This window comes from Metopolophium dirhodum, chromosome 6 (genome assembly GCF_019925205.1).
Source record: "Metopolophium dirhodum isolate CAU chromosome 6, ASM1992520v1, whole genome shotgun sequence".
Lineage (NCBI taxonomy): Eukaryota > Metazoa > Arthropoda > Insecta > Hemiptera > Aphididae > Metopolophium > Metopolophium dirhodum.
In genome coordinates this window covers 23,021,987-23,039,010 of record NC_083565.1, presented here as the reverse complement: position 1 = coordinate 23,039,010, position 17,024 = coordinate 23,021,987, and the positions used below count along the sequence as shown (strand labels likewise).

The 17,024-nt window shown below is 31.1% G+C and overlaps 1 protein-coding gene across 1 annotated transcript; it reads right to left on the bottom strand.

Moving 5' to 3' along the window:
- Positions 1-10,653: 10,653 nt before the first annotated feature.
- Positions 10,654-16,679, bottom strand: LOC132947230 (spermatogenesis-associated protein 20). The gene is given in 15 exon segments (XM_061017471.1): positions 10,654-11,110; positions 11,168-11,367; positions 11,422-11,630; positions 11,692-11,854; positions 13,027-13,219; positions 13,736-13,762; positions 13,764-13,946; positions 14,274-14,453; positions 14,509-14,676; positions 14,678-14,854; positions 14,918-15,060; positions 15,533-15,753; positions 16,135-16,205; positions 16,207-16,252; positions 16,301-16,679. Coding segments are annotated over 15 exon segments (2,352 nt in total). The 5' UTR covers positions 16,411-16,679; the 3' UTR covers positions 10,654-10,849.
- Positions 16,680-17,024: the final 345 nt, after the last annotated feature.

Here is a 17,024-nt window from a genome sequence, read left to right as displayed (position 1 = left end):
TAAAAATTGTATAGTGCATACAAAAAGGCCAATTTAAACATTCAATGAAAATTTCATGTATTTGCGGTCATTTTTTAAAGCTGCACCAAAAACAAAAATCGATTTTGCGTAAAAACAAACGGGTAGTTCTTCCTTATTTTAGATTCTCAGTGGAACGATGAATGTATTGATTTTATAATGATGTGTGTTTTTTTTTTGTGTCTGTGTACACGATAAGTAGTCGAAATAATGCTTCGATTTTCAACTTCAGTATCTTGTTCGATGGGAAAGTGAATATTGTTGGTGGTGCATTCGGGAATTTTAAAATTCCCAATAGTTTTAAAAAACGCTTGGCTGAACAATTCAACAAGTTAGATTTCAATAAAAAAAAACCTAAATTCAATAATTATTGACTAATAATACTTATACTTATAGTGTACGTACGTACTTCGAGGAGTCACCAATCCACCGCGGGTAATTATATATTCAAGATATACTGCTGCGAATAAGAATTTTTATTCCGGGCAACAGAAAAGTTAAGATAAATCTAGAACATCATACTCCGAATATTAAATAAGGCATTGAACAAAGTTTGAGTCATATACAGTTTGTACATTTACATTAACGAAAGTAACAAAGGTGACTTATGCCCGGGCAACGCCGGGAGGGACAGCTAGTACATTATAATATAATATACTAATTTTAAATAATAGTATTAATTAATAGTTGTAATTAAATAAAACAATGAGTAAATAACAACCTGTTGAGTTAAACAGATTTCAATAATATAATATACCTTACTTATCAAATCTAAATATCATGTATAAAACAAATCAAAGTTTTTTAATTCATTACATTCTCTGGTAATACGATCAAAGGGATTAATATAAGAAGTACGATGAAATGAGATTGAAAATGTACGATCACTTACGAGAAAAATTAGGTATGGCATATCAGTGACATCCACCGGTCAGCCTACGATATTTACTGTATTATAGTAAAATGCTCTGGCGGTTTATTACACTATTGAGTACATATATTATCCAAAATATTATCGTTTATCTATGGTGTTATTGTCTTAACACTATATAAAGCACCAGAAAAAAGTTTTCAGATGATTAAATTAAAATATTCTGTTAAGATTAATATTTAACCACCAATCAATTTTGAAAATTTGAAAATAAATAAACTGCCATCCAACTATGGTTGCAGTTTAACTGCTTAGTGCTTATTACAGTAGAAAAAGTGTACTCTACAAAGCAGTAAGCACATTACGATTATGTGATTGAACAACTGAAGACAAAAAGCAATGTATTGTTGAGTAAACTTTTCTACTAATTTTTAACTATATTATCAATAATTTATTTTATTATTTTTTTAAAACTAACACAATTCACGTTATTTATACGAGCTATAGGCGTAACTAGAATTAAAATTCTGAGGGGGCTACAGCTCTCTTAATAAAACTATTAACTTTAAATAACCCGTAGGGTTTTTTTTGGAAGGGGGGCTGAATATTAGTCTGAGGGCCAAGGCCACCCAAGTGGCACCGCTGTCAGATAGGTACAATAAATTTTAAATATATTTCCACTTCAAAGAAATTTATATGAATCATAATTCATAAATATGTATTAATAAGTAACCTATTTAGTGGGAAATGGGAATTTGATAATTTTTACATTTACAGTAAGACCTCGACTATCCGAACCTCCGTTAACGAACCCTCTGTTATCCAGACTACCAATAAAATTAGCGTATCCGAAAGTTTGTTTTCATCGACCGTCTTGAATCTCAAAATTATTGTGCAAGCACAAATTAAAAATACGAATTTTTTTACATGCTTTCTTAGTGCACACCTACATGGTGGTACAAACGTACCATGGTAATTGCGAGGGATCATTCTAACAAACTATCATTTTTTAGGTTCTACGTTGATCAGTCACGTTCGATTATATTATATTACAGCCATCTTGCCCGTGATTTTGCGAGTAGTATATTTACAGGTAGGCAATCCAGTATCCACCACCGGTTGATTGCAGACCCCGCGAGGTGCGTACGTAATGACGAATGTTAATTACGCTGAGTACCACGGTGTTTATGATGTGCACGTGTAGGTTACCAAGACAAAAGTCGAAAAATTAGCATTAGGAATACCATTTTTACTAGTTATTACGGTTTTTACCAAATATATAATACAGGTCTAATATAAATTATATTTAATCATAAGAACTATTTAATTTTTTCCAACCACCGAAAATCCTATAATAAACAAAATAATATAATTTTTGCCGGGCTGATAGCACTGTTGTATTTTGGCCATCCAGATTTTCTACTTTTTCGGTGGATTTCCTATTATAAAAACTTTGTCCTGATTATTAGGAACACAATAAAAAAAAAAAATCAGTCAAATATTGGTCAGGCCGTTTTTTAGTTTTAACCAGAATAACGGACAGCTTTTCATTTTTATATATATTTAGAGATAATACCTATTCAATACAATGTAATGTAAATTAAACTGGCTTTCATTATATTGATGTGGATTTTCCACTTAATACAATATTATCTGTTTCAAAAATTAATTTACCATTTAATGTATGTTCCATTGCTTATTTTTCAAGTTGCATTTCCCATCTAAACTTTTGCAACTAATTAAAAAACACTTTCTAGACATTTTTAAAAATGAATACCTTAAACTTAAGAGGCTATAATATAAGTTAGGTTAGGTTCAAAATGTGTTTTATTATAATTTCATGACAAGTTTAATACAGTTTTTAACAAGTTATTTGCAATATTCTACATGTTCAGTCATGTTTTTTGAAACTTATTTCATATTTTTGTTTTATTATTATTGATTTTGTCCAACAGGTGTCTCTTCAGCTTCACAATTCCTCCCACCACAAAAAGTCCGTACTAAAACCTGACCGCATATTTTACCATCGTTGCCCCAGTCCATATTGTCTTAGTTCATTATGTCCATGCTATCGCCCAAATCGCCTGCATACTATATTGATAGAGTAGCCCAATCGGCGACAGATGGCCAATGCTTATTTTTCGTCGCCAGCAGGCACACAAAGATAGCCCAATTTGATAAAAAAAACGCCCAACCTAGCAACACTGGACTCACACGAGGTTGTGGTGGCAGCGGCGATCGGACGCGACGTTGCATCAAGCTTGACCGCTGGAAAAAGACAACAGACGGACGCCGGCGGCACTGCCTATAGCAGGTTTATGCAACGGCGAACAACCCGGCGCTTGTCGTCAGCGGAGAGGGTCCATCACCTCGCGGGCGTGAGCGAAAATTGCTGTAATGCGAAAACGCGTCCGCGATCGAACAAAATCATTAATTCAGAATATTATACTACGTAAACATTTTGTTTTTCGGATGATTTATAAATAGAAATAATATTATTTTTGAATTCATTGTAGATTGACGAATACAAAGTTCCATAAACGTACCTACCATAGAGAAAATGTTGAAAATCAAGTATAATCGCAATGTGGTGTATGATAATTTTATTTACGAACGGAAAGCCTTTAAAAATATTTAAAGAAAAAAAGGTTAATAAAACATGATAAATTAATAATTTAAAATGTTTTTTTCAAAGCAACCCAAGAATATTATACAAGATGAAATATACTACAAATCACTATATCAGGATATTCATATCAAAGAAAATAGCAGAGATAGGTCAATATTTCAAACATACAAATGTATTTTTACAGGAAAAAAAATACTGGATGGCTATGAAAGAAGGTTACTTTTTAAGGTACTATTTATAGCGCAGCTCAAAATTTTTCTCCAAGGACCAACCTCCGCCTGAAAATTCTATTAGTGGAAATGGTTCGACATTAATTAAAGCCGATTATTCAGAAATGAATATAACAATAATTAATAATAACTATAATAATTGTTCAAGCGTCTGTGCTCGACTTGGGGGCATGAAAATTATCATGATTTCTTTAAATTTCGGTGCCTATCTATCCAATGACTCAACTTCAAAATTCTAAGCAGGTTTTTTTTTTTTTAAAATTAGTTTTCTTTTTATTTATTAAATGTTAAGAAGGTCCCTGAGCCAATTTCGTTTGAGACGGCGAGGTGGGTTATTGGGAAGAGTAAGAGAGGAGAGGTTTGAAATTAGAGGATTTGAGTGATTGAAAGTGTTTTAGTGGAATGATTTATAATAGTGAGCGGCAAGTGTATGAATGGTTGGGATTTTGAGGTCAGAGTGGAGGGAGAGATTGCTGACGTACAAGGGGGCTTTTGAAATGAGGCGAAGGAAAATTGACTGAAATGATTGGAAAATTTTTATATTTGATATTTTGGCCGAACCCCAAAGCTGAATACCGTAGGTCATTGATGGACGAATAATTTGTTTGTAAATTAAAAGTTTGGTGTTAAGTGTTGGAACATAATTACAAATTTAAATATTCTCATTATATCAAACATCATAATATATAATGGATGTATTGGGGTGCTTGTTAAATTATTTATTTATTAATTGAATATATACGCCAAACCGCTATTAAAAATACAAACAAGGTAATATGATAAACTTAACAAGACATAGTGAAACAGTAATAATAGTAATATATATAACAGATTATAACAAGATTAATAATTTAAGTAAATGAAGATACTATAGTGTGTGTATTAGTATATATTATAATTTTTCTATCTTTAATAGATATATTATATATATTCATATTGTTGACTGAATATTAACAATGATATTATTAATTTAATCTATATTTTTGTTAAAATGACTGGTATTTTTCGTTAAGTGCAGAGTATGTATAATTTAGCCTACTTGAACAGTATCGACTAACGTTGCCAAAGTTCTGTTTCAGAAAAATTGGTTAGGGGACTCCGTCCGCCCCCTGCGTCCCGCCACCAAGTCGAGCACTGGCCCTTGAATAATTATTATGGTTTACTATTGTTATATTATAGTTTTTACTATTATTATTAATTTCTGAATTATTGCCTTTCAATAATGTCGAACCGTTTCCACTAATTGAATTTTTCGGCGGAGGTGGGCCCTTGGAGAACAAATTTTGAGCTGCGCTATAAAAAGTACCAAAGCCTTCTTTCATAGCCAACCAGTCATTTTTTTCTTGTAAAGAAACGTCTGAATCTGAATCTTTTAAATGATCTTCTGCCTCTGCTATTTTTTGTGACAGGCTCTGAACATCCCGATATATTGAATTGTATACTTCGTTTTTTTGTACATTCTTGGGTTGCTTTGAAAAAAACATTTTAAATTATAAATTTATCTAATTAATTCTAATATTTTATTTACCTCTTTTTTTCTAAATAAATTTAAAGACTTTCCGTCCGTCAATAATATTAGCATTGAGATTATACTGCAGATTTTCAACATTTTCTGTATGGTAAGTTTATGGAACATTCTTGTTTGAACAATGTCGGAATAATCTTCGTCAATCTACAATGAATTCAAAAACAATATTATTTCTATTTATAAATTATTCGAAAAACAAAATATTTACGTACAGTTATGTATATATGCGGACAGCTATTATTCATAATACTTCTTATTAATGACAAGTATAATCAATGACGTGAATCAAAAAACAATAATATAAACAATATTATAATGCCTGCCTACGTCGTGATTTGTGTTATTCGAATAAATTATCATGCAGTGATTTTCTGTTTTTAGCCAGAAAAATTAAAGGGACTCTATACCGACCGTTTTTTTTTCGACTAAAACATACCAATCTTTTGTCCATCAGTCCGATGTACCTATAATAGTGCGATAAGACATTTAAAAACTGATTTGAATTCGTTATTATGTCTTCGTGAGATCGGCCACGCCACTTTTTCAAATTTTGGCCCCTAATTTTGATGTGAAACATCTAATGGCGCGGTACGGGAGTGAGGACGACTGTGGTGTAGCGAGTAGCATCCGTAAATACGCGGCCGGGGCATAGGCGCAATTTCAACTTTAGACTTTGGGGGGCTGAATATATTAAGGGCAAGCAGACCCGTACACATTTATAACATTATAGCATTATAAGCTTGTAGATTTTTGGGGGGCTACGGCTAAGCCCCCCAAGCCCCCCTAATTTGCGCCTATGGTCCGGGGCTATACACAGCAGCGTAGCAAATTCGATCGCGTTTCGGACGCCGCGTATTCCGTCGAATTAAAAACGCATTAGTTTATATCGGAGCCGATATAAATATTATAAACCAATGCTTTTTTAATTCGACGGAATACGCCGTGTATAGCACAGCAGGCCTCACTCGTGGCTTGTCGGCTCAATCTGCCTCAGCTCGGCGATCTCCTCTGCGCGCATACGCTCACCACTATATTTGAACTGCGCCCCTCCAGTTTTGTCGGTGTACCTAAGCCACGCGCGGCATGTGCTACTTTAATACTTGTGTATAACATAGACTTTTAGGTCTACGTCTATGGTGTATAAGTATCGGCGGTACCCTCGCGCTGCTTTATATGCGTATATCAGTACCTATCACGGGTCTTAGAAGATATCTTCCAATGGTACCTACCTGTATTTTGTATTAATCTTTATCACGTTAGCTTCACGGGCTTTAGACGTTCGCGTTTTCTCGCGGGATTGGAACGCGGCGTTCCATTCGCACACGAATGAGTGCGTGTGTAAATATAAAATTGGCATTTAGGAAAGCCTGCAGGATTTGAACATGTTTCTGCCAGATTTGTCGTGCGCGATACTTGTCTTTACACGGAAAGTATTTATGTACAGTTTATCGTTCACGATTTGCGCGTATACTGCACTGCGTAACACGTGTAAGGTGTAACAGAAAAAAATTTAAATAGTATAAAGTTTAACTTTAAAAGCTGTTAAAAGTTATGGTAAAAAGTTACTGGTTTGGTGCGTTTACGATAAAGGCCTAAATTTTCTTAATTCAAATTTTTTTTTATTTTTCTACTTCGACAAAATGGGTGACTCAAAATATTTATCAAAGGAATTTATTTCTGAATTTTTAGAAAAATATCGCGAGTTTCCATGTTTATGGAAAATTAAATCGAAGGATTACACAAAAAAAAATTTTAAAAAATAAAGCATACGAGGAGTCACTAAAAGTGTGTAAAAGTATTAACCCAACCGGGATTTCGTTGTAAAAAAAATCCAAAATAAATTCCTAATTGGTTGATTACAAATAACTATTAGTAGAGTAAAGTAGTAGAACATTAATTATAATATTTTTCATTGGAAATATATGTGTATTTTTCATTAAACCTTTAGAAATTAATTATTTTTCTTTAAGTTAGGATCAATAGTCAGAATCAATTACGTGAATTCTAAATAGTACGTAGTAGTGACAGTGACCTGTTCTGTACAACACATTAAATAAGCTAAAAATTATTTCATAATATTATGTTATAGCTAGGAACATAATAGCAAAGTACTTAAGTACCTACATATTTTATTCCTAACTATACAATATATATGTATTAATAGTATAACATTTTTGTATTTATTGATAATTTTTACTTAAAAATCTAAACAAACGCATTACCTACTTATTTAGTAATGTAAAAAACAATGTATCCATATTATGGTTCAATTTAAATAAATATATTTATTTGTTTAATCATACATAATTTAAGTATTATTTATGTATATATTATGTAAACATAGGTAGTGGGCCGTTAAAATTTCGAAAGATTTGGGCCAGTTCGATGAAATTTGGAATCAGAGATTTGGGCCGGTCTATAGGCGGACAGCAGCCCGGTAAATAATTTCTTCCCAATCCGGCACTTTGTATACCTATTGCAATAATTGGTGTCTTACGTTAAGTGCTTCACTCAGTAATACTAGGTCAACATATACTGACCGATTGACGTATGATTGGAGAAGACTAGCATCATTTTCATTGTGGATACGCATAAAGAGTTTCATGTTATCGGCAAATATAGGAAGGCGTGCGTAACATATAACAGAGGCCGCACTATTTACATTTAGAGAAAACAATAACGGTGAAGAATAGCCCCATGAGGTACACCAGATGTCGAATATACTATCATGTAATCTAACATATCGTTTTCGATTTGTCGATTTATAAAATATAACAACTAACAAGAAATAGTTATATTTCTCAAAACTACTGCGTTATTATTTATTGCTTATTCACTTTTACCTGTTTAAGAGGGCAGTAGTTGTATTCGTACATAAGGATAAGATGATAGTTTTATCAGATGGTATTATCGAAAAAACTACTGCACGCGGTGATAGTGTACCTGAATTGCCTATCTAATGCGCCGCATTAACATAAATCTAATACTGAGATTTGAAATATTGAACAACGTAAAAAAATAAGTTACAAATAATTAAAGAGGCTTCCATTTTGATAAATAACCAAAATATATTGTCGTTCAGTAGCTACGATTTCAAACGGGTTAACGGAGTCCGACCAATATTTTTAAGTTGTTCGAGTTGAGTCCCTTCAGCCTATTAACATTACACAGAAGACACCACGTGGATGTCGGATGAGTAGTTTCTCAAAAAATGTGTGTGATTATATTTTTTTAATCATAATAATAATAATAATAAGTATAAAGATAAAGTGTCTACTGTCATTCGTTTTTTAATTACAACAAAATAAGAAAATCGTTACACGAGAAATCAAATGAATATCAAATGTTGTAAAAATACGAATTTCAAACGCTCATAAAAATTTAATTTGACTTTCTTGTAGACATTTTTTTTTTTTTTGATAAACGTAGACAAACTTATGTTTAATCTTGTATTACATTTTCAAATCTTATATTTAAAAAGAAAAATTTTTATGAATTCTCAACTCAAAATAATTTGCTAATTTTCGTGATTTTTCCGTATTTTGTCAAGATTTGAACTTTAAATGCTTATAAATAAAAACTGAGACTAAGGAATTTTAATATTTTTCAAATATCGGCCCAGGGTGTCTGTATATGAAAAAATATCTAGCTTTTATCACCTGAGTTATAAAATATTGTTTTAAATCCAGACATAATTTTTATATACGTAATAATGGAAAAATTTGGAGTTTTATTTTTAGGGTTTAAAAGAAATTTTCCATTTACCAAAAATTAAATGAAAATTTCCAAACTGCCTTAACTGATGTCATAAGACAATATTTATTTATTTTTATTGTTTTGCACTGCAACGTAGACATGAAACAATTTAAAAATACATTTATATCATGTTCTGAAGTACAATATCTTCTAGTCATCTAGACAGAAACCTATTATTATGTGGGCAATAATACAATTAATTATATTATTGTTGATATGAAAATATAATATTATAATGTCTTTACTCTAGGTATTCCAAATAAAATAGTTAACTTAATAAAATTATGCAACAGTAACACAAAATGTGTGGTTCGGGTACAAGGAGAGCTATCAGACCCTTTTGAAGTTGGTAAAGGACTAAGACAGGGTGATGCACTATCACCTGTATTATTTAACTTAGCGTTAGAAAGTGTGTTAAGGAGAATGCCACGACGACAGATAATGGAATTAAATGAGAACCATACCCTACTAGCATATGCGGATGATATAATAATTTTAGGTGATACGAAGCAAGATACCGTAAACAGTATGTCAGATCTAATGAAAGTATGCAAACATATAGGGCTGTCTATAAACCAGGAGAAGACCAAATATATGTTCATGACAAGAGAAGCACGAGATAATGAAGATGATTCAGACTTGGAAGTCGATGGGATATCATTTCAACAAGTACATGACTTCAAATATCTCGGAGTCAACATAAATAATAGAAACTGTATGCATAATGAAATAAAACTCCGTTTAAAAGCTGGGAATGGATGTTACTTTGCTATGTCACATCTGTTTAAGTCAAAATTATTATCTAGGAAAAATAAAGAGAAGCTATATACTACGTACCTCAGACCAGTTGTGACTTATGCATGCTGTACTTGGGCTACAACAGCAGGATATGAGAATAAACATAAGATATTTGAAAGGAAGGTGTTAAGAAAAATCTATGGTCCCGTATATAATCCTGATACCCAAGTGTGGGAGAGAAGGTCAAACGAACAAATACAACAATTATATGGAAAAGGAAATATAGTACAATTTGTAAAAGGCACTAGAATGGAGTGGGCTGGTCACGTTTGGAGAGCGGATAATAGTATTGTCAAGAAGGTAATTGTAAACAACTTAAACAGGAAAAGACCTCGCGGCAGACCGAAGCAGCGTTGGATAGATGCAGTCAAAAGAGATATCCAGGAGTTAAGACCAGATTGGCATGGAGACCTAATGCATGCATATAATAGAGAAGAGTGGAAGAATTTGATATTGGCAGCAAAGGGCCTAAATGGCCTATAATGCTATAAAAAAAAAAAAAAAATGTCTTTACCTACCTTGAAATGGATTAATTATAGACTGTAGTACCTATTTTACTAAGTTATTCATTTTCATAATGAGAAATATTACTGGAAGGTACAGTAGTTACTTTGTTACTATGAATACATTTTTTCATACCTGAGAGTTGTGACTATGACTAGTGATTTTTCACTTTTAAATTACTTATAATCGTGAATTATTATTATATATTTATGTTATGATACTGCCATAGTCAAGGTGGATCTAATAGGCATAACACTCTCTACGATACTGGCCACCATCTCTAGTAGAAATAATTTTAAGTATTAAATATAAGTCCTCATAATTGAATTGTAAGTGTTTATTGTGATCTTTGATATATGTTCCCATGAAACATCTAACAAAATTACTCTATGGCATATGTTATATTAAACTTCAAAAAGTTAATAAACAATACACATATATTGATAATAATATTAAATAATAAATACATTTAAAATGTTACAAAACTAAAATTATATTCATACTGAGCAACTTAGCTAGTTGCTAGCTGGGCTTTCCACTCTCCCATCTAATAAGGCAATTAACTCTTCTGTGCTATGTACTGGTAAATTGCATGTATTATTCTTGCATACATATGCAGCAACTTTCCCATTTTCCGCAATCCCTAAGCCTTTTGCTAGTTCTGATAAAGAGTTTTCATCAGCAAGAGCTAATACAAGATTAGGCATATAGCGCTGTCTGATAGCAGATAAAAGTGCTTCTAACTCAGGATTATCCAAATCACCAGTAACGTATACCTAGACAGAACAGCTGTAAGTTAAAAATAATCGTAAAATAATCAATATTATACTTACAGAAGTGATTGAATCACAATGTAGAGTAAGCGCAGACACTAATGCTGGTAAAGCACTTGAACTGCTAGACAAACGGCCAGCAAATGCCAAAAATAAAGGATCAATCTTGGAACGGTATTCAGACTTTTCAGTCAATATTGATAGTCTTAATAGATTTAATGCCGATATTGAATTACCAGAAGGTTCCGCTCCATCATGATCTAGAAAGAAGATTTTAAATTTATACATTCATGTTTAATCAATCATCATCTTACCACTCTTGAACCTCAAGATGATACTGGGATCTTTGTCAGATGAAGAATAGTATCCAAATTTCTCCTTATCCCAGAACAACTCATCTTGCTGTTCTTGCAGTTCATCAGCCCATTTTAACCATTTAGACTGTAGTGTACATTCATACAAATCTAGAAGACCACGTATGAGAAAAGCGTAGTCATTGAGAAAACCAGCAATGGGTTTTTCTCTATAAAAAAGATATGGAACAATCAACATTTAAAATCCCACAAAATTGCATGGTAAATTACATGTTGGCGATGTCTCCATTATCATCTACATAACACGATCGTAACAATACACTATTGTTCCACGCATGTGTTTTAAGAAATTCGGCGGCTTTAATAGCTCTTTGTTTATATTCCTCCACATTTAATGCTGATGCTGCTCTTGCATATGCTGTTATCATAAGTCCTGTAAAATACATGAAATACAATATAAAAAAGTGAAACTTTCATATTATAAAGTCTTATAGGCAACAAAACAAATTTGTCTGATAGTGACATACGATATAGACACATGATGTTACGCTAAATATTAGTTCATTGACACTTAGCTACCAGTCACTAACAATATTGTTTTATTTGATAATAGATGAAATGAAATGATATTATATTATTACTCGTATTTTATTGTTTGACATAATAATTCATTTCACTACTATATTCTACATACTAGAATAAATCTGATGATTAATTATGATGATTAATTTGACACTGGCGATTGTATACAATAATTATTAAAAGGTAGAATTACTACACTGTTTTATCCTTCGCGACAAATTTTTCCATGCGCCATCTATTAGCCGCCTACGGGGAGCGTAGGACATTTTGATAGTACATTGTGTCTCTATAAAATATATACTCAATGCTAATATTATCCATAAGACAGTGTTATTCGCAAGAAAAAATAACAGAGTTAAGCATTTGTTCAGATACGAGTAATAATATAAGCATATTTAGAGGGAAGTCATCAGAACCATTCACCAGTACAGCACTAAAAATATAGTTTTCATAAGCTTACAAATGTTATATTTTTCCTACTATTTTTAGAATATTTATGAGAATAAATAGTATTTCTTCTGTCTTTACTTCAAAGTTATTATGGTAAAACAGTTACTATTTTATACTATTATAGTATTTCTTAGTTCAAATAATATAAAAAATATAAAATACCTAATAGGAAACAGTCAAAAGAGTAGATATAATATAAATGTTACACAATAAAGTTGATACTTGATACTGGTAATAAACTTATAACGTTCTGGAGTGTAAATTGTAAATATTATACTTTTTTGTGCCCTGATATTAAAAGTACCTTATTGACAGGTAAGATTAATATATTATACTGGTTATCATAATAGATATTATTATACTATAAAAAGTTAAGCAAACAATTGGTACTTGTTAGTTAACTTTGGTCCATGATCTTATTATTATCAACCTAATTAACTGAACTACTTAAAAGTCTAGTAAAGAGTCTAATTATTGTGAATATATACATATTTCATCTCTACTGATGAATGTTTTAGTGAACATACTACATATATTAATAGATCAATGGTACAAACGGAGAGCAATTCTTACCATTCCATGAAGTAATTATTTTATTATCTAAATGTGGTCGAGGTCTTTTTTTTCGTGCTTCAAATAATATGCTTTTTGCAATTTTAAGTTCTTTTTCTAAATTTTCCACAGTTATTTGAAACTTTTTAGCAGTATTTTCCTTGCTTCTGAACTCTATTAACACATTTTGACCCAATAACTCTCCATGAGGATCCTATAAATTAATAATTATAAATGTTTCTACCATAGGCGTTTACAGGTGAAGAAAATGGTGCATTGAAATGTATTTTTGATTTAGTGGGCCACCAAATATTTATTTAAAAAGCCTTACACAGAATAAATATTTTAAGAATATAGAAAACATAAAAAATATGATTTAAATAAAAATCAAAAAATTATTTATTCATGCGAGAAGTCTGTAAATATGACATAATTGTATATTTCATATACATATTGTATGACGTATACATACAGACACAACTATACGGCCTATTTTAGACTACTATTACCTATTTGTTGATATAATGTATATTATGTTAATACTATACAATATTTTACTCAATTAAATAATTGATTGATTTACGATAATATACAACATTTTTACCTCACACATATTTTACCTATGTCATAATGAGGGAAATAAGTGGGCTGCTTATTGATCTATGGTGCTGCACAAAATCTTATGCACGCCTATAGCTTCTATTTATTAAACACATAACTATACACTTACAGAGTCTGGTCGAACATTACCATTAGGGTAAAACACTAAAATGCCAACAAAATAGTTCAGATAGCTTAATATCAGGTTTTGAATCAAGAGGTTGATCTAAGAGTGTCTTTGCTTCTTCTTGTGTCCAAGTACAAAAAGCCCCTTCACGTTTTTTGGTAGAATCAACTGCAGGTAGTGAATCTGCATCTTCAGCACTATAAAATCCACCTAGCTAAAAAACATGATTATTTTTATTATTTTAATTAAATTATTCATAAAATCTGCCAGTGAATATAAACATAAATATTTATTATTATGCTATTGATTTCAAAAAAAGTTGTGCTCTACCCACATTAAAATAATTTATAGCATAGTACTAGATATTATTATTACATTTTAAAGTTATTAATACATTTTAAACATTGAAAAAACAACATTTTTTCAGGTTTTGATATTTAATAAAAATTGTAACTAATTAGTAAAGTAGTTCTTTCTATTTAGCAAGTGCACCTTGTTAAAAATAAATACATAATACATTATAATCAGGAAAACACAATACCTTATGACTCAAATCTCTACTGACATATTGCAAGATATCATGAACAACATCTGAATACTGTTCATGTTTGGTTATTTGGAAGGCTGTGGTATATGACACAGCTAACTGTGCTTGATCGTACAACATTTTTTCAAAATGTGGTACATGCCATTTTTCATCTGTAGAATATCTAGCAAAACCCTAAAAAAAAATGATTGTAAGTAAAAAATTTTTTTAACCTACACAAATGTCTTACTTGGCCAATGTGATCATGTATGCCACCCATGGCCATTTTTTGCAAAGTTTCCAAAGCCATTTCTAAGCTCTTTTTCCCCTCAGACGATTTTGACATTTTATATGATACGTGAAACAGAAAATCTAATATTGTTGGCTGAGGGAATTTAGGTGGCATACCAAAACCACCCCCATTCATCATCATAAATTCTCTGAAGTTGTGAGTAACATGTTATCCATGTTTTAGGATTAGGTTTCATAATATTAGAAAGTTCAGTCCCAAGTTGTATATCAAAAGCTGTAGTATCATTAAGTATTTTCATCATTTTTGAACTATTTTCCAACATGGACTTTGAATCACTTTTCCACTAGTAAAAATAAATAAATAATTATCCATAATTATATCAAAATATTTATGTTGATTAACTTACCCTTTTAGCCATGTGTAAAAGAATAGTTTTAAATCCAGGACGTCCATATGCATCTTCAGGTGGATAATATGTTCCACCACCAATTGGTTTCAAATCAGGTGTTAAAAATACACTCATGGGCCATCCTCCTTGACCAGACGCCCGCCTAACCAATACAGCAAATAAATAGTTTGTAGGCTTAACTGCTAAAGGAACATTACCATCAATCATCATTACTAGTGTATAGCCTATCTAAGTATATAATTTAGGCTTTAAGTTTTTAGTATATTTATAAATAAATTGATGTAAAAAATGTATTGCTTATTTATATAGGACATAACTTCCAGCTGGTGCTTAACTATTGAAAATATCCAAACAAAAGTACCTAAACAGCATAATAGGAAATATTTTTAATAATTATTTTTTCAATTTTAATTCAGAATTAAAATCTTTGACAAAAGCAGATTTATTAAATTTGTATATAGGTACAAATAATACTACTAACTGATTATCGGTATTTTGATAGTTGTACATTTTAATGTTTAAACATGAGGCAATAAGTGTATACGTAGGTGGGTAAGTATGAACAACGATAAACAGTGCAAGACAAAGTATATAAAAGATTTTGTATAGATACCTGAACAAAAGTCATGTACAGCTGATCAACATCAGGCCGTTCTTCTCGATCCACTTTAATGTTCACATAATGTTCATTCATGACAGCTGCAACATCTTGGTTTTCAAATGACTCATGTTCCATAACATGGCACCAATGACAAGTGGAATAACCAACAGATAGAAAAATAAGTTTTTTCTCGGAACGGGCTTTTTCAAATGCTTCATCACCCCATGGATACCTTTATAAAATATAGTATTAGTTAAGTTATGATTTTAAAATGACTCAAACAGATCTAATTAGGTAATGTAAATATGTTTTTACATTAATATTTTGGGAATATTAGTCAAATATAATATATTAGGAATCCATTTATACCTAGGTTATTTTTTGTTTATCTAAAAATATTTTGTAAGATTTACAAAACGGAACTCCCAGCTTGTTACATATATAACAAAATAGTAAAAGTTTAAAAAACATAACAAGAATTAGGTGATTCCAAATTATTATGTTATATTTATATTTAGTTTTACTATTTAATTTTAAAATTTATAAAATTGATAATTTAGACATTAAGAAGATTACAGAGAGAAAACAAAATACTGTTATGTAAAATACAAACCATTGCACTGGATTTTCAGCGTGCTGCAAAAGGTAAGGCGATCTTTCTTGAGCCAAACGGTTTTTTGTTTTTCTCCATACTTCTCGAGGTTAAATTCACAGTTGAACTCTGAAAACGTCTATGAAAATTTTAACAATAAAAAAGAACAAATTAAATGAACCCTTACTTAATATATTTGTAGTTGGGAGGTATTGTCAATTGTGTTTTTGGAAAACCAGTTTGTGTGATATTCCATAAGCGATGAATACGGCTTTTTACGTTTCTAAGCCCCAGCATAACAGTACCTAATAACAGTTATTAGAAGAAAAAAAATGTAACGTTTCTAAACTTGCTCTGATGTTTTAATGCCAAAAATTCATGTTGCTTTATAAATAATAAACGTTATATAAATAGGTTTAACTATAACTATTATTATAGAAGACGATTAGTGTTTAAAAAAATATAGTAATAGTAAGAAAGAGAATACAAATAAATTAGGTAAGAAACTAAGAAATTATAAAAATTTAGGATCCACTATCCAGTTGTAGTTGTTTTCCACTTTTCCAGTTTTAATTGTTATCACTATAATTGTCTATTACAAAAGTTTGATTATCAATCAAAACACCGTTATCACTATAGTTCTCTGTGATTACGGCTAGATGTCGCCGGCCAAGACTATCGAATAATTTTAGATTCTGAGCCAACCGACGAGGAGTTTATTTGCTATATATTTGATTTGTCTCGACCAATTCCAATAATATAGTTTTTAATGTAAGTACCTAACGTGCGAACGTGCGTATGTCATAGTTGTTTTGTTTAAAAAAAAATCAGTTATATTGACTTCAAAATAAAGCACTTAAGGCCTGGTTGGTTACATGGAATTGCAATCTGGAGTCCTGGCAAACCATCCA